Genomic DNA, 26,679 nt, shown 5'->3' with positions numbered 1-26,679 from the left:
ACTTACTTGGGGAATCATTTTGCCAAAATTCTCCTGAGACCTTGGAAGACGTAAGGCCAACTCCATTTTCCGTGGATGGCTCTGTGAGTTCCCCATCCCCTGGGCTCCTGACTACTCCACTGTTTCTTCTCCACCCTGCCTCAGAGGGTGAAGAATGGACTGATGCTGAAGTTGTGGTCATTTCAGAGTCCTCAGGGAAATGCTCTGTCTCATTTAGAGGTCCTGGACTGATGGCTAAAGACTGGAGCATCCTTGGGACACCGTCGGGGAACATGGTAGCAACATGGACACTCTTTGTCCCACTGACCGAGGGGCTGTGGACAGCAGTGGAGTTGTTTAAATCCTCCGTACTTCCAGAAGCTAAAATGGAAGAAAATACGCTTCAAGATTAGTTGGGGTGTATCTGGATACAAATGATGTTAATTACATTTCAGTAGATGAATATAGATAAGGTGGATCTAATAGATAAACACACATAACACACTTGTCCGCCCTCTCCTCACAGAGCTAAGTGGAGAAGCATGAGGTCCTTCACCGAGCATGATAAAAGCTTCAGATCAAGCTAAGAAGAAGACAGGAGAAAGCCTCTAGACATGATTTGCATTTGTCTTTATAGAGGAAGCTAAAGACTTCTGCTCTTGAATCCCACTTTATTACTTACACAGGACAGACCATTGTAACAAGGTGCAGGATTTGTTTTCTTTTGTTTTAGCAGTGTAACCCTTTTGTTCAAATGCTATTATAGATTAAAACCCACACATATGGGCTTCCCTGGTGGCGCAGTGGTTGAGAATCCACCTGCCAATGCAGGGGACATGGGTTCAAGCCCTGGTCCGGGAAGATCCCACATGCTGCGGAGCAACTAAGCCCGTACGCCACAACTACTGAGCCTGCGCTCTAGAGTCCGCGAGCCACAACTACTGAGCCCGCATGCCATGACTACTGAAGCCCGTGCGCCTAGAGCCCGTGCTCCGCAACAAGAGAAGCCACCGCAATGAGAAGCCTGCGCAGTGCAACGAAGAGTAGCCCCTGCTCGTTGCAACTAGAGAAAGCCCACAGCAAGAAGACCCAATGCAGCCAAACATAAATAAATAAAATAAATAATTAAAAAAAAAACCCCATACATAAAAATGAATCAAAGTGGGTGCCTTGCAGGGGGCCCAGTCACCACTGAGGAGGCCTAGGGATCTGCAGACCACAGTCAGAACAATGCTGGCCTAGAAAAGTAATTCGCAGCCTTGCCACCATCAAGTGTTCTTTATTATTCCCCACCTCATGGCCATAGTAAACCTTATGTTTTGAAAGACTATTAACCGAGCTGCATTTATTAAGTAACAGAGCTTCTAATCAGCAGGAGATACTGATTGTTACCCCACTGATCTGATTTAATTCCATCCAAAAGCAACAGGCTCCATTACTATAGTTAGTTCATTAGGCTTGGGAGACCAGCTCTCGAGCTCACATACTACTCCAGCAGGTCAGGGACTCCAGGCTGAGACAGCTTTTCTGATGAAATGGATGGCAGACACTGGATCAATTGTCAAGAACCTCAAGAACTGAATTATACACCACTTGGTCAAAATGTGCAATGTGCTCTGCAGCAGTACTGTGGCTTGCTGGTGGCTCCCTTCCACAAAGAACTTTCCAAAGGACACCTTGAGAAATGACCTCCAGAAGGGCACATTGAAATCTTCATTCCAAACAGGAATAAACTACGGGAAAGCTTGGTGAGTGGGCAAGATCCAAAGGTAAGAAGGAAGAGTGCTTTTTTTTCTTTTTAAGCCAAAATTTTAAAAAAGTACTCTCTACACTTATATAATGAAAGGCTTCAAATTGTTAATTATGACCCAGGAAAGTAAAAAAGAAAGTTCTCATTATAAACGGTTCCCTGAAGATAAGTCCAATGTGCAGTCATGACCAAAAGCACAAATAAATATCAAATATACACATATAGGGAGAGCACAGGAAACAGAAAGGTTCTTTTCACCTTTGTACAAAACCATAGAACCAGGTATACCTAGAACATAGGCCGCAGGTCTGGTCACTGGACCTTCATGGAGACAAGGAAGATGCAGGCAATCCATAAAACTAGTAATTAGGGCTTCCCTGGTGGCGCAGTGGTTGAGAATCTGCCTGCCAATGCAGGGGACGCGGGTTCGAGCCCTGGTCTGGGAGGATCCCACATGCCGCGGAGCGACTGGGCCCGTGAGCCACAATTACTGAGCCTACAGGTCTGGAGCCTGTGCTCCGGAAGAAGAGAGGCCACGATAGTGAGAGGCCCGCACACCGCGATGAAGAGTGGCCCCCACTTGCCACAACTAGAGAAAGCCCTCGCACAGAAACGAAGACCCAACACAGCCATAAATAAATAAAATTAAAAAGAAAAAAAAAAAAAGACATCCTCTCCCTTTCTATATGTATCCCCCCAACCCCCAACCCCAACACATACGTTGAAAATCTCTGGACTAGAACAGTGGACTCTATATCTTTAAAAAAAAAAAAAAAAAAACTAGTAATTAAAACATGGGAATATAAAGACCTGGACACCAAAATAGTTTCATCCTATAGCCATACCTACTTAAAAACAAAAACAAATGGACCTGGGGTTTTTGAGCACAAGCCACCCATTCTCCTTGCTTGACCCTGCGATAAACCTTTCTCTGCTCCAAACAAACAAACAAACAAAAAAGGTTCAGCATAAAAAAAGGAAAGCACAACACAGACATGCCCCAAATCCTCACTTGCCCGCTTAGCTTCTCAGGCCTAACTTCATCAGAGTCACCATCTATATCCGCCAATTACAGCCTCGTCAGATTGCTGAGTGCTCTTTCACAACACTTTTATGCCCAGTAAACTGCATTATTTCATCAATTCAATGCACAGTGAGGTTTTATTGGACTCGGCATGAACACCTGTCCAGCAAAGCAATGGCCTCAGAAATACAATTGTAAAAGTCACAACTGCTGGAAGTCACAAAAGGAAAATGGCTAGGTTTTCCCTGACCCTGAGGGCTCTGTGGAACACTGCTTCACCATCTCATTATCATCAGTATTAAAAGCTCTGCCTTTTACTAACCAATTACGATGTGCCACTACTTCATGTACACCTCCATATATTGTGCTAAGTAAGTACTTTATATCTATAATCTTGTTCAATCCTCACAGTAAAGCTAGGAAGCAGTGTGAATACTTCTGTAGAGCTGGTGCTTCTTAATAAAAAGAGACAATGTTTGCTCAAACTAACCTACAGTCACCACTTATGTTACTAAATGAGTGCCTGCTAAATACATCTAGGGTGAAAGGTACCATGTTTCTAATCAGTAGACCAGCACTACTGATTATTTAATAATTGCCTTTCCTTGCTCATTTTCTACCCTTGAAGCAGCCATTCAAAAATGGGAAGACCATCCATTTGGGAGCAGAAAAAAACTAAATTCCCTAATCTTTATAATAGGAGGTGAAAGGAACGCCTGCTCCTCTGAGAAAACTATATGGGTCACTTTCCCATCACAACACAACATACTGGAGCCTCAGGCATGCATCACAGTGCTCACCCTTGGCTTGGCTGCTATCCAGAACTTGCCAAAAATCTGGCAGGAGCGGCTGATATTTGGGAAAGATATGCTAAATCTACAACCTTCTGAGTTATTTATATCCGCTTCCTTTACAAAGTGAAATCACCACGAAGCAATTTACCTGGACCACATTAGCTCAGCTACCCATAGAAACACTTCCATGAGTTGAGATCCATTATTACACCCTCAGCTCCTATTGAGAATCGACAGAAAATATCACCTTTTAAAGAACATCAGCACAGTTTCCACAAAACAGCAACTGAAGGCATTTTCTGTTATGAGCCTCAACATTCCTTATATAAATAGTCCTCCTAGAATGTACTGCCCCCAAAACACTGAAGCCTATGGATGAAATTGTATACTCACTTTATCTGACAATAATATCATGCCTCACCTGGTTTCCCTTTGTGCCCTGGCTTCCAGGAAGCTCAGTACTAAATTCAGTGCTCAATTGTAGCCATTTTCACGTAATTCAACATACACATATCTCTTTTTGCCTTTAAAAGAGAACTTTTTTCCCTATTAGTTGCTTTGCTTACTTTTCCCCCTAATTATCAAATAGTACATGGTCATTATAGAAAATATAAAAAGTACAGAAGGAAAAAAAGCAACAAAAGATCTAAAGCAGCAAGCAAAATAATTTCAAACAGCTTCCGATCTCTTTTTTTAAAATCTGAGTTAGCTGTCTGGGCTTTTACCTGCTTTAACACATACATTTATTAGCATGCAATTTATTTTTGGAAGCAGGTAACCCCTGACTACCTGAGCCTCAGAAGAGGTTGTGCTGTGTGTATGTTTCTATGTAGCAGAATGAGAAGTGAAAGGAGTCACCGAATACAAAGGCTGATGTGTCTGGAATAACAGATGCTGGAACTAGAAAGGATCTTTAGGATCAACTGGTCTAATCCCTTCATGTTTCAAATAAGGACTCCCATCCTCCCCAGGCCAGGCTCCTGGCTGGAATCCTAGCGCTCACCTAGTGAGAAGCATCACTCATCTGACTGGTCCAAGTGCCAGGACTTTCACTGGGTCACGTTTACTAGTGGACAGAGCAGCCAAGTGTCACAAAGCACATGCCCCTACCCCACTCCCTCTTGGCTTCGATTCCCTACAGAGAGGCCAGTTGGGCTGGGTGACTCCCGGTCTGCCTCGGGCAAGTCCTGCTGGCTTTCTCAGCACTCTTGCCTGCATGCCTAGTGCTCCTAGATCCTGTGCTCAGAAAATCTAAATCTCAAGATTTGGATTTTAGGGGAGGTAGGAGGTACACCAGAGCTCTGGTTAACAGGGTAGAAGGTACCGGCCCAGCATTAAAAGTAAAGCAGAGCTTCGTTTCCCATCTGGCTTCAGATCCTCGTTCATGTCCCCTCTGCATCCCTGCAGGGAGGAGAGCAGGGGCTGTCAGGCTAGATCCAGACAGTCCTGGATGCCTGGTTATCCCCTCATTTAACAGCACACAAAGCGCCCTCCAGTATCTAAGAGGGAGGCGGGACCCTACCTAGCACAGGACAGCCAGTTCACTAAGAAGAAATAGAAATGCTCAGTGAAACTCAAGGAAGAGGAACGATATGGTAGAACTCTTCAAAAATTAAAAGTATAAGGTTCTAAAAGAATGAATGCTCAAGGAATTGGAGGGCTAATTATTTTTTTAATGTTAAAAAGTATAGGTGACTACAGAGTCAAGGCCAGTAATTGGAAACGTAGGCTGATTTTCAAATATACCACAGTATATATACCACAGTAGTGGGTTGAATTTAAAGTATAAATATTAAATGACCCTGACCAGAATCAAGTTTAGCTTCTTAGAAAATGTTTCCTTTCCACCATTTCATAAAGCTGGTTGTAAACCACTGAACCACAGAACTTTGAAGCTGGAAAGGATCGTAGCTTTTATCCTATCTAACCAATGTTTAATAATCTTAAAAACCAATCTCCTAAAAATATGAATCATAAATTATATATATACCCAGTCAGCAGGAAACTGTATACAGAGTATATGGAAGGGGAATGGGCTGCTTTAAATAGGCATTCCAGAAAGGACCTCTGGGTTCTGTTTTTGCTTTGATGACATAAACCTGAACCCCTAGTCTTGTAAAGTACTTCTAAAAACCTCTGACCTATGAAAATTTTGAAATGGCAATTTCTGAAGCCACCTATTTCCCAAGAATATTTCCAACCCTCTCTGTCCTGCTCCCCATGGCATGGAGATGAAAACACAAGAAGCACGCACAGGCTCGGTATAAAACCTCGGAAAAGAGAAACAGTGGGCAGAGTTTCCAACACTGGCCTGTGGCTGGATGACCCCTGTCATATTTGGGTACATGTTCATCCCCTTACTCATCAACTGTACCTCATTGTGGGGCAGAGGAACCTAAGAGAAGTAATAAACACAATCTGTGTCTTCAAGCGGATTACAGTCTATCTGGGTAGAAGGCATCAGACAAGCTGGTGTGACAAGGTACATGGCACAGAGGCTCAGAGGGTTGACAAAAGGCTCAGTGGAGATGGAAGGCCTGCGCAGAGACGTAACTGATGACTAGGGGTTGGAACGCAGAGAGGCCAGTGCTCCACTGCTGCAGTCTTGCAAACACCTGCCTGTATAGTTTTTTTGAACTGATGAGACAGAAAAATGTCTATCTATTTGAAAGAAACATTTTTGCAATAATGAAGAAATACAAATATAACTCCTCATCAAATGAAACAATGTTCACCATTTCATTCACCCCAGAACGTGGCCCCTTGTGCAAGACCACACACCAGCCGCACTCAGTCTTTGTTATGTGTGTATGTGTGTAGTGTGTATGTGTGGGGAGATGGGAAAAGCAGGGGTTGGTGGACGGAAAGGCCTAGAGCAGCCACCAGACCAACTATTATTTTCCTTCTTATACAGTTAAAGAAAATACATTTTAAACATGAACTTCAACACTGAGATAAATTGGGCAGGTTGTACTTTGAACCAACACTTTGCATTGGTGCTTAAAGTCCTTTCCCCTTGGCCCCTGTGATGAGCAGTAACTAGCTGGCGATCCGGGGCCATTTATTTCTATTCCGAATGACTTCAGAGGGTGCAGCTGGGATAGCAGTACTCACATGCGGACTGGTCTGAGGGAGGGAAGTAAGCCGGTGTCCTGGAAAGAGGCAGCCAGGAGAGCTCTGGTCCTGAGGAATTTCTCTGCCTGGGGAGTGTGGTCTCTTCTCCCCCCTCCACAGCAGGAAGAGAAGACTGGGTCAAAACTGAAGTGGCAGCCACTTGGGTGTGCACCGTCACTTCTTCAGGGAGCCCCTGCCCCCTTGCCGGGGAACCCCAGGATGTTCCGCTTTCCGTGTGAGGAGGGGCGGTTCTTCCTTCTGACCCAGAACTGCTGGACGACGGGTGATGCTTTCCCAAGGCTGAAAGCAGAGAGCAACAATTAAAATTCCACCAGCAGACTTCCAAATGTCTGAACAATCTTTGAGTGGGCTCACCTCTGACCTCTATAAAATAGGCACGAGAAGAAATTAGGAGCCATTGTTCATTCTATGAAAAATCACCTCCTGAAGGAGAGACCACAAACCAAGACAAAGACTGTTTTCAGAGCTCACAAACAAAGATTCTGCATTTTGTGGTAAAATTATCAGCAAAGGGGCACAGTGAAGCTAAGTATCAGAGGATAAAGAACCAGAGGTCGGCTTCTGATCATCATGACTCATCACTCACATTCCACAAAGTTGGTGCCAGAATTTACTTGAATTTAACATAAACAAAATTTCCACTATCTGGATGACCAACAAACCCAGGCCGCAACACGTGCAGTTTCTAAGCTCTATATCCATCATTCACGAATGGAACTTAAAATACTGTCCTATGTACTCTTTACAGAACTGAGTCCCCCAACAAGACCTCCCATCACTAGGGTGTGAAAGCATGGGGTTATCTTTGATGGCTTCAGCCTCTACTTTTAGGCCATCACATCACCAAGCTGTATCGATTTTATCAAGTCTTTACCAATCCCTTCCTCTCCATCCCTGAGGCCAGTAGGCCACATGTTAGCACCTGGTATCTGGATTTCTGTGTCTGCCTGGGTGGTCCCCTGGACTCCAGGTTCCTTCTGCCCCATCTCTCACCCCAGACATCTTACACCCACGTGCCAAGTGAACCCTGCCCAAATTCACTTTAATCATGTCACTGCCTGTTCAAAAACCTCCAGTGACTTTTCCCACCACACTGAATCAAAACTGCTTGGTTTTCAAAGTCCTCAGTAATTGTGCCTAACCCCACCCACATGACTGTCCTACCTGCTGCTCCTCTCCTCTGTGTGTGACTTATGTCTGCTCCGAGGGAGGCTGCTGGCCTTGCCACCCACGAAGGGGCCACACTTCTCTTCCTTCCTCTGTATCTTTGCTCATATGGTCCAGGCATCCCACTCCTCAGCCACCCTTCCCACCTCGCTCAGATATACAGGCTTAGGCCAAATCTCAGCTCTGAAACCTGTTAACTGTTTGACCTACACACGTTGGATTGATTAATTTCTCTAGCTTCAGTTTCCGAATTCCTAAAATGAGAGCAATGGGACCTCACCACTTGCTGTGAGAATTGAGAGACATGTTGGTATAGCGTAGGTACCCAGTTGGTGCTAGCTTTCTTTGTCTTCCCTTCCTCAATCAAATCTTGCTCATCCAGCCCCAGCCCCTTCTTGAAATCCTTTGCTGAAAATGGCAAACCACAGAGCTGTGCGGACCGCAGCGAGAACAGCCATCTGAGCTACATTAACACAAACACGCAGCCAAGCAGCCCACCAGACCCGGTACCTAGGAGACTGCAGCGTGTGGCAGGACCGCTGATGTTGTGTGGATTCAGTCTGGCCATGGAATGTAGATTCCATGGCACTGGTCAGGCCACTCAGCAAAACTGCACCCTCACCTGGTCTAGGCTTACAACTCAATTAACCACAGTGAGCCACAGGTGGAGCCCAAGGCACAGGTCTGGTTCACCCCGGCCCAGGACCCTTGGCCGAGCACTGCGGCTCAGGATGGGGGAAGGCAGAGACCAGCAGACATTAGGTTTTCCAGGACTGGACATACATGCATGACATGAGTGTCATCAGCATAAACTCACCTAAGGTGCTGCTCTGGGAAGTCAGAGCGGCTGCTCTCTCAGGCCCAACAGGGGAAATGGTGAAATCTGTCCTCCTTGAAGAGTCACTTCTTCCTGTAGCTGCTGTTTCAGTTTGTGGAGTGAAGTTTTCTGGAGCATCTGAAGAAGCATGGCTCTTCCTGGGGGTCGGAACCATCACATCCTCTTTGGAGACCACTGTTGAAAAGTCCACTTGATTCTGATCAAAGGTAATATTTTCTGTGTGGAGTTGTTCAGTGTAGCTTTCTAGCCAGTGGTTTTTTACAGCAGCTGAAACAATAGGAAAATGGATCAGTGAGGACTTGTTGGGTTCTGAAAAGAGAAGTAAACCTTCAGAAAAGGTATATGAGCAGATATATCAGTGGAGAAGTGGATTCAAGGAGAATGATCTCACCTTTCTTCTTTCCAACAGTAATTATTCTTACAATCCAGGGGAAGAAATTATGAAGCAACAATACTATATAGGGTTAAGTTTTATAATAAGTGGAATAAGTGATGAAAATGGATAGAAAGAGACCAATTTGAAGTTATTGCTGATCACATGGGTCCTTGAAAAAACCCGTTTTTATTTTCCCATTTGGGAATGATATTTTTCTTTCTGCTTAGGATCGTGGGCTGTTGAGAAAGCTCTGCAGGGATGAATGAAGTCACTTCTATCTATACGAGTCAGGCAAAAATGGCCAACCATCGGACCAGTAAAGGCTGCAGGCAGAACCTACAGTTCAACTCAAAATATCATACGCACATGCACGCGCACACACACACACAATCCCAAAGGAGCAAGTTATCTTCTAGATCAGCCCTGTCCAAGAGATGTATAAAGTAAGCCACAAATGCAAGCCACGTAGGTAACTTTAAATTCTGTAGTAGCCACATTTTTAAAAGTAAAAAGAAACGGGTGAAATTAACTTTAATAAATATTTTATTTACTCCAACATATTCAAAATGGTACTTCAATATGTAATTGATATAAAAATTACTGAGATATTTTGCATTCTTTTTTTTGGTATTAAACCTTTAAAATCCAGAGAGTATTTTGCTGGCCACACTTCAAGAGCACGCTAGCCACATGTGGCTAGTGGCTGCTATATGGACAGTGCAATTCTAGAGCAATGGTTCTCAACACCGTCCCCAAGCTGGTCCACTCCAACCCGAAGCAGTGGCTCACTTACTGGAGTTGGAGGGGTGGTGATTATAAATTCTTCTGTAAAGAGATTCTGACAAACTTTCCTAAGGGAATCATTTCCTCCACAAGCCCCTTGAGAATTACTGTTTTCATGCTTCCTATTCTGTTTCCTGTAAGTGATAATTAACAGAAGCTTCCTAAGGAGGAGGGAGCTTCCTAGGCATCTGGGCTCCTCTGGGGCCCAGGCCCAGACAGGCAAGGTCCACAGTCAGCTAGAAATGGGATGTGGACGGGTGTTTCTGGGGCAGCCACCAAGTCCACAAGTTCAACTTGGGACTCTGGGGTTATGGACAGCAGTGAGTGACCCACACAGCATGTAACCTTTGTTCTTCCTCTCTGAGCTGCAAAGGCAAGCTGGCCTCCAAAGAGGAAGGGAAAGGATTTGAGGATGCCTTCCCTACCCTCTTGGTCAACTTGGCACAATGAGAGAAGTTATTCACAAAAGAAGCCTGAAAAAAAGTGATTGTGGGGAGGCAGAAGGGACTTAAAACCCATGCTCCAAAACTGGTAAGCCATGAGCAAAGGGAAGGAAATGGATTTAGTTCTATTACAGCCTCAAGATGAGTGTGAGACTTGGCCAATGGTGAGTGTGGCTGGGCCTCTGGAAGCAGCCACGTCCCCTTCTTCAGGGAACAAAGGATGGATATCCCAAGATCCAGTCAGCTCAAGGAATTCCAGTCTTCAAAAGGAAAAGAATGGCCACATGAAGACAGGACATGGTTAGCACTGAACCATGCTGTCTCCCTGGAGGGTTGACTAAAAATGGAAGGCAGGAAAAATGCACTCTATAAACAAAACTAAAAGGTAGACAATAGTCCTGCAGTATCCTGAATAACCCTGCCACTAACAACAACTAAAAATGCTGAATAAAATGTTTTTTTTAAAAAAAATACTTCTAAATGCATTGCTGAGTTGGCACACAAATCTTGTGAGGTCAAAAATGAACTGAGAGTTGGAATTCAGAGAGTTGAGCTAACTCTGAAGCTGGCAGCTGCCCTGGGGCACCTGCTCAATATTTGTGACCTTGAACTTCTGTTCTGATGGCCACAGGGATGCAGGAGATAAGAGACAAAATTCTTAAGGAGGGAGTCTGAGAGGAAACTCCTATATGAAGTTAGGACCAGGGCTATACCTTGGATGTAAGGCAAATAGAAACAAACCTGCCCTGCAGAAGAGGACAGCAAGGAAATCTGGAAAAAATAACTCTCACTCAAGAATTTATAACCATAAAGCTAGCCCTCATACAGGGGTGCAGCACATAGTCACAATACCTGTGTGGTCTAAACCTCAAGCCAAGGGTGTGTTTAAAAGTGGTCCTATAGAGATTACCATACTAAGTGAAGTAAATCAGACAGAGAAAGATAAATATCATATGATATCACTCATATGTGGAATCTAATTTTTTTTTTTGGCCATGCCTCACAGCATGTGGGATCTTAGTTCCCCGACCAGGGATTGAACCTGCCTCTGTTGCATTGGAAGTGCAGAGTCTTAACCAATGGACCACCAGGGAAGTCCTGGAATCTAATTTTTTAAAAATAATACAAATGTACTTATTTACAAGACAAACAGTCTTACAGATATCAAAAACAAACTTATGGTTGTCAAAGGGGAAATGTAGGGGGGAGGGATAAATCAGGAGCTTGGGATGAACATACACACACTACTATATATAAGATAGATAACCAACAAGGACAACTGTATACCACAGGGAACTCAACTCAATATTCTGTGATAACCTATAAGAGAAAAGAATCTAAAAAAGAATGAATATATGTATATGTATAACTGAATCACTTTGCTGTACACCTGAAACTAACAACACTGTAAATCAACTATACACCAATAAAATTAAAATTTTTTAAAAAGTAGTCCTGAACCTTGTGAATACACTAAAAACAAGTGAATTATATACAGGCATACTTCATTTTATTGTGCCTCACAGATACTGCATTTTTTACAAATTCAAAGTTTGTGGTAACCCTGTATCAAGCAAGTCTATTGGTACCAACAGCATTATTTTTAACTAAGATACGTACATTGTATCTTTTAGACGTCATGCTATTGCACACTTAACATACTACAGTATGGTTTAAACATAACTTTTATATGCACTAGGAAACCAAAAATTTCGTGTGACTTGCTTTATTGTGATATTCGCTTTATTGCAGCCGCCTGGAATTGAACCCACAATATCTCTGAGGTATGCCTGTACTTTAAAAGGCTGAATTTTATGGTATATAAATTATATCTCAAACCACACACACACACACGCATATTCTGTTACTGGGGAGGAAAAGTGGTCCTGATATACAGCGCCTCTGGGTACTTGGCAGAAACAAATGTGAATTCTCTCTAGATGAACATACCTTCAATCCAATTTTATTATTTACTGATAAAATCCTAAGGAATAAGAGATCACAGTAAAAAAAAAAAAAATCACAAAATAAACAAGAAAAAGGCATCTGTAGGCAAAAGTCAGCAAACTAGACAAGCAAAGACTTTAACTACTAGAATTATCAGACGAAGAATGTAAGTATATAAAACTCCATGAAAAGAAATAAGAAGAAATTGATAATGAGAGAAAAAGAGACTATACATAATGGCCAAAAAATTTGAAAGAAATCTGAATGGAAACTCTAGAATTGAAAAAATAATAATAATTAAAATTAGGAAACTTAACAGCAGATTAGATACAGCTGAAAAGAGAATTAAGAATTACAAGACAGGGCTTCCCTGGTGGCGCAGTGGTTGGGAATCCACCTGCCAATGCAGGGGACACGGGTTCGAGCCCTGGTCTGGGAGGATCCCATGTGCCGCAGAGCAGCTGGGCCCGTGAGCCACAGCTGCTGAGCCTGCACGTCTGGAGCCTGTGCTCCGCAACGGGAGAGGCCGCAGCGGTGATGGGCCCGCACACCGCGATGAAGAGTGGCCCCTGCTCGCCGCAGCTGGAGAAAGCCCTCGCACACAGACAAAGACCCAACACAGCCATAAATAAATAAATAAATAAATTTATTTAAAAAAAAAAAAAAGAATTACAAGACAGATGACAAGAGAATGCTGAGATGATATGAAAATACAGAAACTATGAAAAAGAGGTGAAGAGACAAGGAAGATAGAGTGAGAAAGCCCAACATATATCTAATTGGAGTTCTAGGAGGAGAAATGAGAAAAAGGAGAAATGGCTATATTCAAAAAGGTAATGGCGGACTTCCCTGGTGGTGCAGTGGCTAAGAATCTGCCTGCCAATACAGGGGACATGGGTTCAAGCCCTGGTCCAGGAAGATCCCACATGCCGCAGAGCAACTAAGCCCGTACACCACAACTACTGAGCCTGCACTCTAGACCCCGTGAGCCACAACTACTGAAGCCTGCAAGCCACAACTACTGGGCCCACGTACCACAACTACTGAAGCCCACGTGCCTAGAGCCCATGCTCCACAACAAGAGAAGCCACCACAATGAGAAGGCCGAGCACCGCAACGAAGAGTAGCCCCCGAGCACCGCAACTAAAGTCCACGCACAGCAATGAAGACCCAACACAGCCAAAAATAAATTAAATTAAATTAAAAAAAAAGAAAACAAGACAGAGCAAATCCTGGATAACAATAGCACATAAGTTGGGAGGGGATGATAGAATCATGTTGTACAGGAGAAGGTAACTTTAAGCTGTGTCAAAAATGTACTTTAAAGTTCCTCAAGCTGATCCTAAAGAATAAAAGTGGTAGGGCTTCCCTGGTGGCGCAGTGGTTGAGAATCTGCCTGCCAATGCAGGGGACACGGGTTCGAGCCCTGGTCTGGGAAGATCCCACATGCCGCGGAGCAACTAGGCCCGTGAGCCATAATTACTGAGCCTGCGCATCTGGAGCCTGTGCTCCGCAACAAGAGAGGCCGCGATAGTGAGAGACCCGCGCACCGCGATGAAGAGTGGCCCCCGCTTGCCGCAACTGGAGAAAGCCCTCCCACAGAAACGAAGACCCAATACAGTTATAAATAAATAAATAAATAAATAAATAAAATTAAAAAAAAAAAAAGAATAAAAGTGGTAGAGCTTGGAATGATATAAAATTTCCATTGAGAGAAATCAATGAACATTACCTAAAACCAAAATCAAAAATAAATAAATAAGTAAACAGTAACATAAGCATGTTATTTAGAGATATGGACATAATTCCTAAAAGAATCAGTTGAAAGGGCTGAAAGTGGGAAGCAGAAAATGATAATGGTAGGAGTGGTCAGGGTTTTTATAATAGCCTTATAAAACATATTTGATCTTTAAACCATGCATAAGTTTGATAAAAATAAAAATTAAATTTTACAAGACAAGCCCCTGATGTCACTGGCCTGATATTCCAAAAGAACAGTATCCCACTGCCCCCTGTTTAGCTCTGGATGTGCCTCTACTCCTTTGATTGCATATGAACTGTTCCTCAGAAAAGGGATTAACAAACCATGCGGGCTGGGGCAGGCAGCGCCCCAGGCCACACTCTCTGTCGTTCAAGGTCTTGTTTGATTGTGAACATCAAGTGCTTTACACCATTCCAGGCTGTATCTCAGGAAGAACAATGAGTCAAAAGCTAAAATATTTACTTAAGTCCAAGGACGAGTCCTTGCAGAAGCCCTGAGTTGTTTAGGGCTCCTGTGGTTGAATTTTGTCTGTGGTGTGGCTTCCTATTCAGCGCAGGTGTAAACCCTGAGGGGGAGAGCAATTCAGAGTAAAGCGCACAGGACTGGACAGGGACCTACCACATGCAGGGGAAGGTATTGGGGAACCTGCTCTTCCTCTTTGTGGAGAAGAGAAATTGGCCCTCGAGAGAGGAGAAGGTATGCCTCAGGCTGTGGAGCCTGGGCCAGCCGGGCAGTGAGGAGAAGAGGCTGTGTGCCACCAGACACTCAGGGGCAGCCTTGGGGGCAGGAAGGGGCATCCCGAGGCTCAGGGGAGGCTGGCACTCGTCACCTCATCCATCCCTCTCCCCAGAGGGTCAGAGGCGATTGCTCAAGCCCCACTCACATCCCGTGGCAACTGAGCCACACCGACCAGCCTCATACTGGAGTTTACATGTCCCAATTTCCCAGGTGTCTTTTGAGCTGGAAATACCATCCTTCCCTCTGCACTCAGCCCCCTGTGTCAGGCCATCACTTTCCCTCGTACCATGAATGGAGATTAAATTAACGAGAGTTTTACTGCTTTGCCTGTTTTGTTTTTTTTTTCCAAGTTGACAACTTCCACTTCTGTAATGTCTTAATGTTCCAAAACATCTGTTTGTGAACCAGCAACATCAGGGATGCTAGCACAGCCCAGGAGGATTTCCTAATTAGCAGCTGCTACAGAGTCAACTCCTCGCCACCCACCCCATGATTTGGGGTTTTTCAGCTTGCATTGTTCCTGAGCAGTGTAGTGGGTGTTTGCGGGGAGTGTGCCGTCATCCAAAGAGGCAATTTCTTCCCGGCGGCCCGGCCGCCCCCATGCTGTACCATCTACCGCTGCGGTGGCCCCATGTCAAATGCCGCCAGCTACACTCTTGCTTCTGGGGCACAGTGTTGAAGCAAGCACAAGCGCTTTATTTTCGTTTCCCTCCATTGAGATTCAGATCTCACTACCCAGTGCTAAGTGTTTTCACCTGTGTTATCTCATTTGATGCACATGACAGCTGGTCAAGTAGGTGTCGTGGCACATGGAGAGACTGAGGGGCAGAAAGATTGATTGTTCAAGGTCACAGGCTCAACAGCAGAGAAAAAGAATCTGAATCCAGGTCCCCTTCCATCACACCCCCACTTATTCGGTGACACGGGGCCTCCAAGACACTAACCAATGAGCAGGGCCAAAGAAAGTCTCACCAGGCTCCAAACTTCAGCCTTAAAACCAACTGCCCTCCCTGTTTCTAAGAGGAACGAGATGGTGCCTATCACGTGGGCTTTGGAATCGGACAGACTTGGCTTGACAGCAGCTGCATGTTATTTGCTGGAAGACTGATCAAGAGGACTTCTAAATTAGCTTCTAACTCAGAGATGAATTTCACGGGTAATGAAAAGAATAACAAAGAAGTAGTGCCTGGATGGAGAATGAATTTACGGGAGAAGAAAAGTCTGTTTTCAAAATACGAAGTTTGGGGTGATGTTATAACTTCCAGGTGGAAATGTCTGACAGGCAGTTAAGATGTGGGCTATTGATCAGGAGGAAGGACAAAGAGGTGGCAGATGAAGGGGAAAGTAGGGGTCAAGGACTGAATTGAGGGGAAAACTTGAATTGGGCGGGAGGACAAGAGCCAGTGAAAGACACACGGATGACGAGGGAAGGATAGGATGACATTAAAAGTAGGAGTCAGGAAGGCTGTGCATTCAGAGATACAGCAGAGAGGGGCCACGCACACCAGGCCTGCAAAAAGTCCGGAGGTGAGTCAACCAAAGTCCCCAGGACTTTCCCGAGTGTTGCTTGGAAGATGGAAGATGAAGGTCAGATGGCTAGGGGTTAAGGTTCACGAGGGAGAGGTTCTGGAAGGTCAGTAAGACACTGACCCCTAGCTGTGGAATTCCCCATTCCTGTCCCCCCACCCCTTGGAGCTTTCCTGGGATCCTCAACTTGCGAAACACTCTTCAGAGTGCTGTGGAGCTGGGTGCCTTGAATCTGCACGGTTGTATCTTAGAACTATGATCGCAGGTTTCTTTGTAATTTTAAAAGATTTTCCTAAAATTCAATTGCTCACACAGAGAGGGAAGAAAAGAGACTTTAAAAAGAAAGAGAGACTGTAACCACCCCCCCCCCCTTTCTTTTTAATCCCTTTGGTGTGACGGATGTGGAAACCACAAGAGGAGGAAGGTACTGTTCACAGGAGCTTTAAGGGAGAAGGAAAGTAGGCTCCTCTTCTCAGAGGGGAACTGAAGAAATCCCACACGTTCACAATCTGCAAAGCACTTTTTACAGGATAATTTCGGGGGGGGGGGGCTAAGTTATCCTGTTAGATCCTGACATTCTGAGTGGCAGGTAGGCTAGGAATTCTTGCCCCATTTTTTTTTTTTTTTTTTTTTTTTTTTTTTTTTTTAATGTCTGAAACATTTATATTAACATATTTCCATACATATTTCCATACAAATACAAATATAAGATTTTTAGAAATTTCATGTAATGTCTGAAACATTTATATTAACATATTTCCATACAAATAACCCAATGAAAGTTTAGTATTAGTTGTTTTGTTTGTTTTTTTATACTGCAGGTTCTTATTAGGCATCAGTTTTATACACATCAGTGTATACATGTCAATCCCAATCGCCCAATTCAGCACACCACCATCCCCACCCCACCGCAGTTTTCCCCCCTTGGTGTCCATATGTCCATTCTCTACATCTGTGTCTCAACTTCTGCCCTGCAAACTGGCTCATCTGTACCATTTTTCTAGGTTCCGCATACATGCATTAATATACGATATTTGTTTTTCTCTTTCTGACTTACTTCACTCTGTATGACAGTCTCTAGATCCATCCACATCTCAACAAATGACTCAATTTCGTTCCTTTTTATGGCTGAGTAATATTCCATTGTATATATGTACCACATCTTCTTTATCCATTCGTCTGTTGATGGGCATTTAGGTTGCTTCCATGACCTGGCTATTGTAAATAGTGCTGCAATGAACATTCGGGTGCATGTGTCTTTTTGAATTACGGTTTTCTCTGGGTATATGCCCAGTAGTGGGATTGCTGGGTCATATGGTAATTCTATTTTTAGTTTTTTAAGGAACCTCCATATTGTTCTCCATAGTGGCTGTATCAATTTACATTCCCACCAACAGTGCAAGAGGGTTCCCTTTTCACCACACCCTCTCCAGCATTTGTTGTTTGTAGATTTTCTGATGATGCCCATTCTAACAGGAGTGAGGTGATACCTCATTGTAGTTTTGATTTGCATTTCTCTAATAATTAGTGATGTTGAGCATCTTTTCATGTGCTTCGTGGCCATCTGTATGTCTTCTTTGGAGAAATGTCTATTTAGGTCTTCTGCCCATTTTTGGATTGGGGTGTTTGTTTCTTTGATATTGAGCTGAATGAGCTGTTTATATATTTTGGAGATTAATCCTTTGTCCGTTGATTCATTGGCAAATATTTTCTCCCATTCTGAGCGTTGTCTTTTCGTCTTGTTTATGGTTTCCTTTGCTGTGCAAAAGCTTTGAAGTTTCATTAGGTCCCACTTGTTTATTTTTGTTTTTATTTCCATTACTCTAGGAGGTGGATCAAAAAAGATCTTGCTGTGATTTATGTCAAAGAGTGTTCTTCCTATGTTTTCCTCTAAGAGTTTTATAGTGTCCAGTCTTATATTTAGGTCTCTAATCCATTTTGAGTTTATTTTTGTGTATGGTGTTAGGGAGTATTCTAATTTCATTCTTTTACATGTAGCTGTCCAGTTTTCCCAGCACCACTTATTGAAGAGACTGTCTTTTCTCCATTGTATATCTTTGCCTCCTTTGTCATAGATTAGTTGACCATAGGTGCGTGGGTTAATGTCTGGGCTTTCTATCTTGTTCCATTGATCTATGTTTCTGTTTTTGTGCCAGTACCATATTGTCTTGATTACTGTAGCTTTGTAGTATAGTCTGAAGTCAGGGAGTCTGATCCCTCCAGCTCCATTTTTTTGCCTCAAGACTGCTTTGCCTATTCGGGGTCTTTTGTGTCTCCATACAAATTTTAAGATGATTTGTTCTAGCTCAGTAAAAAATGCCATTGGTAATTTGATAGGGATTGCATTGAATCTGTAGATTGCTTTGGGTAGTATACTCATTTTCACAATGTTGATTCTTCCAATCCAAGAACATGGTATATCTCTCCATCTGTTGGTATCATCTTTAATTTCTTTCATCAGTGTCTTATAGTTTTCTGCATACAGGTCTTTTGTCTCCCTAGGTAGGTTTATTCCTAGGTATTTTATTCTTTTTGTTGCAATGGTAAATGGGAGTGTTTCCATAATTTCTCTTTCAGATTTTTCATCATTAGTGTATAGGAATGCAAGAGATTTCTGTGCATTAATTTTGTATCCTGCAACTTTACCATATTCATTAATTAGCTCTAGCAGTTTTCTGGTGGCAGTTTTAGGATTCTCTATGTATAGTATCATGTCATCCGCAAACAGTGACAGTTTTACTTCTTCTTTTCCAATTTGTATTCCTTTTATTTCTTTTTCTTCTCTGATTGCCGTGGCTAGGACTTCCAAAACTATGTTGAATAATAGTGGTGAGAGTGGACATCCTTGTCTCGTTCCTGATCTTAGAGGAAATGCTTTCAGTTTTTCACCATTGAGAATGATGTTTGCCGTGGGTTTGTCATATATGGCCTTTATTATGTTGAGGTAGGTTCCCTCTATGCCCACTTTCTGGAGAGTTTTTATCAGAAATGGGTGTTGAATTTTGTCAAAAGCTTTTTCTGCATCTATTGAGATGATCATATGGTTTTTATTCTTCAATTTGTTAATATGGTGTATCACATTGATTGATTTGCGTATATTGAAGAATCCTTGCATCCCTGGGATAAATCCCACTTGATCGTGGTGTATGATCCTTTTAATGTGTTGTTGGATTCTCTTTGCTAGTATTTTGTTGAGGATTTTTGCATCTATATTCATCAGTGATATTGGTCTGTAATTTTCTTTTTTTGTAGTGTCTTTGTCTGGTTTTGGTATCAGGGTGATGGTGGCCTCATAGAATGAGTTTGGGAGTGTTCCTTCCTCTGCAATTTTTTGGAAGAGTTTGAGAAGGATGGGTGTTAGCTCTTCTCTAAATGTTTGATAGAATTCACCTGTGAAGCCGTCTGGTCCTGGACTTTTGTTTGTTGGAAGATTTTTAATCACAGTTTCAATTTCATTACTTGTGATTGGTCTGTTCATATTTTCTATTTCTTCCTGGTTCAGTCTTGGAAGGTTATACCTTTCTAAGAATTTGTCCATTTCTTCCAGGTTGTCCATTTTATTGGCATAAAGTTGCTTGTAGTAGTCTCTTAGGATGCTTTGTATTTCTGCAGTGTCTGTTGTAACTTCTCCTTTTTCATTTCTGATTTTATTGATTTGAGTCCTCTCCCTCTTTTTCTTGATGAGTCTGGCTAATGGCTTATCAATTTTGTTTATCTTCTCAAAGAACCAACTTTTAGTTTTATTGATCTTTGCTATTGTTTTCTTTGTTTCTATTTCATTTATTTCTGCTCTGATCTTTATGATTTCTTTCCTTCTGCTAACTTTGGGTTTTGTTTGTTCTTCTTTCTCTAGTTTCTTTAAGTGTAAGGTTAGATTGTTTACTTGAGCTTTTTCTTGTTTCTTTAGGTAGGCTTGTATAGCTATAAACTTCCCTCTTAGAACTGCTTTTGCTGCATCCCATAGGTTTTGGGTCGTTGTGTTTTCATTGTCATTTGTCTCTAGGTATTTTTTGATTTCCTCTTTGATTTCTTCAGTGATCTCTTGGTTATTTAGTAACGTATTGTTTAGCCTCCATGTGTTTGTCCTTTTTACGTTTTTTTCCCTGTAATTCATTTCTAATCTCATAGCATTGTGGTCAGAAAAGATGCTTGATATGATTTCAATTTTCTTAAATTTACTGAGGCTTGATTTGTGACCCAAGATGTGATCTATCTTGGAGAATGTTCCGTGCGCACTTGAGAAGAACGTGTAATCTGCTGTTTTTGGATGGAATGTCCGATATATATCAATTAAATCTATCTGGTCTATTGTGTCATTTAAAGCTTCTGTTTCCTTATTTATTTTCATTTTGGATGATCTGTCCATTGGTGTAAGTGAGGTGTTAAAGTCCCCCACTATTATTGTGTTACTGTCGATTTCCTCTTTTATAGCTGTTAGCAGTTGCCTTATGTATTGAGGTGCTCCTATGTTGGGTGCATATATATTTATAATTGTTATATCTTCTTCTTGGATTGATCCCTGGATCATTATGTAGTGTCCTTCCTTGTCTCTTGTAACATTCTTTATTTTAAAGTCTATTTTATCTGATATGAGTATAGCTACTCCAGCTTTCTTTTGATTTCCATTTGCATGGAATATCTTTTTCCATCCCCTCACTTTCAGTCTGTATGTGTCCCTAGGTCTAAAGTGGGTCTCTTGTAGACAGCATATATATGGGTCTTGTTTTTGTATCCATTCAGCCAGTCTATGTCTTTTGGTTGGGGCATTTAATCCATTCACGTTTAAGGTAATAATCGATATGTATGTTCCTATGACCATTTTCTTAATTGTTTTGGGTTTGTTTTTGTAGGTCCTTTTCTTCTCTTGTGTTTCCCACTTAGAGAAGTTCCTTTAGCATTTGTTGTAGAGCTGGTTTGGTGGTGCTGAATTCTCTTAGCTTTTGCTTGTCTGTAAAGCTTTTGATTTCTCCATCAAATCTAAATGAGATCCTTGCCGGGTAGAGTAATCTTGGTTGTAGGTTCTTCCCTTTCATCACTTTAAGTATATCCTGCCACTCCCTTCTGGCTTGCAGAGTTTCTGCTGAGAAATCAGCTGTTAACCTTATGGGAGTTCCCTTGTATGTTATTTGTCGTTTTTCCCTTGCTGCTTTCAATAATTTTTCTTTGTCTTTAATTTTTGCCACTTTGATTACTATGTGTCTCGGCGTGTTTCTCCTTGGGTTTATCCTGTATGGGACTCTCTGCGCTTCCTGGACCTGGGTGGCTATTTCCTTTCCCATGTTAGGGAAGTTTTCGACTATAATCTCTTCAAATATTTTCTCTGGTCCTTTCTCTCTCTCTTCTCCTTCTGGGACCCCTATAATGCGAATGTTGTTGCGTTTAATGTTGTCCCAGAGGTCTCTTAGGCTGTCTTCATTTCTTTTCATTCTTTTTTCTTTATTCTGTTCTGCAGCAGTGAATTCCATCATTCTGTCTTCCAGGTCACTTATCCGTTCTTCTGCCTCAGTTATTCTGCTATTGATTCCTTCTAGTGTAGTTTTCATTTCAGTTATTGTATTGGTCATCTCTGTTTGTTTGTTCTTTAATTCTTCTAGGTCTTTGTTAATCATTTCTTGCATCTTCTCAATCTTTGCCTCCATTCTTATTCCGAGGTCCTGGATCATCTTCACTATCATTATTCTGAATTCTTTTTCTGGAAGGTTGCCTATCTCCACTTCATTTAGTTGTTTTTCTGGGGTTTTATCTTGTTCCTTCATCTGGGACATAGCCCTCTGCCTTTTCATCTTCTCTATCTTTCTGTAACTGTGGTTTTTGGTCCACAGGCTGCAGGATTATAGTTTTTCTTGCTTCTGTTGTCTGCCCTCTGGTGGTTGAGGCTATCTAAGAGGCTTGATGGGAGGCTCTGGTGGTGGGTAGAGCTGACTGTTGCTGTGGCGGTCAGAGCTCAGTAAAACCTTAATCCACTTGACTGTTGATGGGTGGGGCTGGGTTCCCTCCCTGTTGCTGTGGCGGTCAGAGCTCAGTAAAACCTTAATCCACTTGACTGTTGATGGGTGGGGCTGGGTTCCCTCCCTGTTGGCTGTTTTGCCTGAGGCAACCCAACACTGGAGCCTACCCGTGCTCTTTGGTGGGGTTAATGGCAGACTCTGGGAGGGCTCACGCCAAGGAGAACCCCCCAGAACCTCTGCCGCCAGTGTCCTTATCCCCACGGTGAAACAGAGCCACCACTCGCCTCTGCAGGAGACCCCCCAACACCAGCAGGTAGGTCTGGTTCAGTCTCCCCCAGGCTCACTGCTCCTTCCCCTGGGTCCTGATGCACACATTACTTTGTGTGTGCCCTCCAAGAGTGGGATCTCTGTTTCCCCCAGTCCCGTCAAAGTCCTGCAATCCAATTCCCACTAGCCTTCAAAGTCTGATTCTCTAGGAATTCCTCCTCCCGTTGCCTGACCCCCAGGTTGGGAAGCCTGACGTGGGGCTCAGAACCTTTACTCCAGTGGGTGGACTTCTGTGGTATAAGTGTTCGCCAGTCTGTGAGTCACCCACCCAGCAGTTATGGGGTTTGATTTTACTCTGATTGCGCCCCTCCTACCGTCTCACTGTGGCTTCTCCTCTGTCCTTGGACGTGGGGTATCCTCCTTGGTGAAGTCCAGGGTCTTCCTGTCAATGATTGTCCAGCAGCCAGTTGTGATTCTGGTGCTCTCGCAAGAGGGAGTGACAGCACGTCCTTCTACTCCGCCATCTTGGTTAATCTCCTCCACTGCTGATCTTAAGTAGATGTGAAAAGCCTTGCCCCATTTTATAGAAGAAAAAACTGAGTGAGGCTCAGTACTGAGGTCACTTGCCCAGAATAACCCAGAAAATAAGTGGCAGAGCAGAGACTAGAGGCCAGCTCTTTCATTCCAGTGCCCTTCCTAATTAACACACCCACATGGACACCAGTATGGACCAAGAGAGAAGCTCAGCCAGCTCTTCCCAAGCTAACGTATGGTGTGTGTGGCCTGCTTCGCTAGCTAGCACCCACAGGGCTTTGCATCATTCATTCTGGGCAGAGTTGGGAAATCGGCTGGGTGGTCTGTGGTGCCCCCATCCCTCTCCAGAGGCAACCTCTGTCCTTAGGGACCCCAGCAACCAACTACTCTGACCCTCACATGACAGGACTGGGGCCCAAAGGGGTAGTAACAGTTCCAAATCCACAATGTGGTCAGTGAGTGGCATTTATAATTTTTTTTAAATGTTCACTTTCACACTCATTAGGATAGCTATTATCAAAAAAATGAAAAATAAGTAGTGTTAGCAAGGATGTGGAGAAATTGGAACCTTAGTGCTTTGCTGGTGGGAATATAAAATGATGCACTTACTGTGGAAAACATTTTGGTGGTTCCTCAAAAACTGAGACATAAAATTACCAGATGTTCCGGCAATTCCACTGCTAGGCATATATACAAAAGAACTGACAGCAGGGAATCAGATACTTGTATACCCATGTTCATAGCAGCATTATTCACAATAGCCAAAAGGTGGAAGCAACCCAAGTGCCCGTCAACGGGTAGATGGATAAACAAAATGTGGTATATGCATACAATGGAATATTATTCAGCCTTACAAGGGAAGGAAATTCCGACACATGTTACAACATGGGTGAACCTTGAAAACATTATGGTAAGTGAAGTGAGCCAAACGCAAAAGGAAAAATATTACATAATTCCACTTATCTGAGGTACCTAGAATAGGTAAAGTCATAGAGACAGAAAGTAGAATAGAGGTTAGCAGGGGCCGGAGGGAGGGAGGAATGGGGAATTATTACTTAATGAGTTTCTATTTGGAAAATGAAAAAGTTCTGGAAATGGGTGGTGGTGATGCTTGTATAACATTGTGAATGTAATCAATGCCAGTGAACTGTACACTTAAAGTAGTAAAAATGGTAAATGTTACGTTACATATATTTTACCGCAATAAAAAATACATTTACTGAGCATCAACCACACACAAGACATGGTGGAATCTGCTCCAAGGAGCTTCCTGCTTCCAAGAGAGCTGAACCATGGAAATAAATCCCTATGATGCTGCTGGAGTGAAGGAAGTGGCCCAGCAAGGCAGAGGGGGCGCCCGGGGAGTCGGGAAGGCGCAGCGCTAAGACCAGAATCCCATCCTCCCTCCCCCAGCTGCCGCCCCCTCCTCCAAACATCCCCGGCCTTCTATAGCAGAGCCCTCACGGCCTCACTGTCTGCACCCCAGGAATCCTCCAAATGAGGGGGATTTCAGGCCAGATGGCCAGCGGCAGGATATTTTGGGGCAGGCAGGAACCTTGGGCGCTTGGGGGGAGGGTGGCTGCAATCTCACCAGAAAGGCAGCCGCCTACTCAGCTCGGCCACTCTGGGCAGTGTTTTGAAACGCTGCTGCGGATGTAATGATTCTGGGTGGAGGACATTTAGGAGCCAAATGAGTTTGTGTGAACAAAAGACTCAGCTCTCGATCTGGACTGTCCAGGGCTCTCGGGGAGTTTCGTTTCCTTCCTTGTTCTTACCCTGAGAGGAGCGGCCCCAAGAAAAAACATACACATTGAGAAGTGTTTGGACTTAAACTCCGATGATGTGATTTTTAAAAAGATTCCCCTGGAACAGCCCCTCGTAGTGAAAAGCATGAAGTTTACAAGGCACATTATCCTCCCCTCCCCGTGAGAGAGTCAGCTTTTGTCCAGATGACCATCCTCCAGGACAAAGGCTGAGCCGTGACCCAGAGTTGGCTGACCTGGAGCCCCTGGGTCTGGGGTCAGGCTTCCAGAAAGGGAATCAGCCCTGAGGCGGCCTCAGGGGCACTAAGGAAAGAGGCTGCCTATCCAGGCAGGAATGAAAGATGAAGGACCTTGGTGTGACCTCATGCTCCTTGCTTTAAAAATAATTCTATAGGTTTAAGGGGAAAAAAAGACCTTGAGAAACAGCCCTAGGGTCAAAGGTCAGAAGATTCCCATTCAATTAAATAAGTAAACAAAAAGGCTTTCTCTGGGGGGCCTGTACCTTGTGCCTCGGTTTTCTTTGCCCCTCTTACCCTCTGAAAAATAAACACCCATGGAGGGGCTGAAGAAGAGGCTCCTTAGCAGAGAGGCAGTTTTGAGAAAGAGGCCGAAGCAAGCGGCGCCAGAGGCGAAGGTTGGGGTTGGGGGGGAGCCCGGGGAGCTAGCCTCCCTGCCTCCCGCGAGGTCACCCTGACATTCGCTCACACCCAAAGAGGAAGCCTGGTGGCAGGGCTCCACCAAAGGAGGCCTGCCAGGTTAGTGAAACAATAAAGAGGCAAGGAAAACATCCTGGTTCCGAGGAGGAAGGGGGAGAGGCGTGGGAAGGGGGCAGGAAGCGCCGCTACCGGGGCGGCGGGCGAACTGAGCCAGACACCGGTGCCTTTACACGTTCTGGGGTCCATTTACTCCACTGACTTGTGAGAAGTGGCCCAGGACTTTAAGGAAACCAGAGAAGCATCATTTGTCTGGAGAGTTTACAGCATTAGAAAATGTACACATTGGACCGATGTTGAGGCCTGGACTGGGGAAGGGGAGGAAGGTGGTCGCCAAGGTCACTGCCTCTCAAGGGATGGGGGATGGGGGTCGGGGGGGGGGGGTGGGGGGCTCAGCGTGGCAACGCCAGGAGCCCGCAGGGGTTTAAGTAAAATCTATTTCAGAAGATACATTAAAGGTTTACTGATAGCCTTTTAAAATTAAGATTGGGAAACATGACACTTTTAAAATTAAGATTGGGAAACATGACACTCGATTCAATCATAACCAATATTTAAAAAATCAGTTGTATGCCATAGACAGTGAAGAGAAAAGATAAAATAGAGGGAGAAGAAAGGAAGACAGGAAGGGGGCTGGAAAGAGAAATAAAACAAAAGGGAGAAATTTACAGAGGGAGGGAGAAATAAAGGTTTTTTACAAAGATGCCCACCAGAGTAGGGTCATGATTGGCTATTATTATGGCAGCCCAAATGAGGGGAGCACTTGCTCCCTGCAGGCACGCGCTCAGCATTTCACAGGGACTGTCCCAGTTAATCCTCTTGGCAATCCTGGGAGGTAGGCACCATTATTATCCCTATTTTCTGATAAGGACACTGAGGTATAGTGAGATAAGTAAATTGGCCAAGGTTGCACAGCAAATAGTAGCACTTGGTATCAACCCAGGTCTGTCTGACTCCAAAGACCAATTTAAAAAGACAGAAATAAAGAATGAAGGATAGGAAAGGAAGGAGCAAAACAAAGACAGCTTCTGAAAGAGAAAGCAGGGAAGGGCTGAGGAGGACCTCCTGGTGTGCTTCCAGGATGACCTCCAAGGGACTCCAGGGTCCACACTGCGGCTTCACAACCCTAATGGGGTAACACACCTTGACAGCCTAGGTCGCCCACTGTCCAAATGGAATTACGTGTACTTA

At 43.7% G+C, this 26,679-nt stretch overlaps 1 protein-coding gene across 4 annotated transcripts in view; it reads right to left on the bottom strand.

Annotated features, from left to right (window-relative positions):
• Positions 1-26,679, bottom strand: part of HEG1 (heart development protein with EGF like domains 1) — an 89,176-nt gene that overhangs the window by 49,319 nt on the left and 13,178 nt on the right. For all 4 annotated transcript variants that reach the window (XM_059920931.1, XM_059920932.1, XM_059920933.1 and 1 more), the window contains exons 2-4: positions 8,667-8,954; positions 6,662-6,961; positions 7-360 (exon numbers count right to left, since the gene is read on the bottom strand). In XM_059920931.1, coding sequence (XP_059776914.1) covers positions 7-360; positions 6,662-6,961; positions 8,667-8,954 — 942 coding nt within the window. The remainder of the gene's footprint in view (positions 1-6; positions 361-6,661; positions 6,962-8,666; positions 8,955-26,679) is intronic.

Source organism: Balaenoptera ricei, chromosome 4 (genome assembly GCF_028023285.1).
Source record: "Balaenoptera ricei isolate mBalRic1 chromosome 4, mBalRic1.hap2, whole genome shotgun sequence".
NCBI lineage: Eukaryota > Metazoa > Chordata > Mammalia > Artiodactyla > Balaenopteridae > Balaenoptera > Balaenoptera ricei.
Note: the sequence above shows the minus strand (reverse complement) of the source record. Positions and strands in the feature narration are given on the sequence as shown.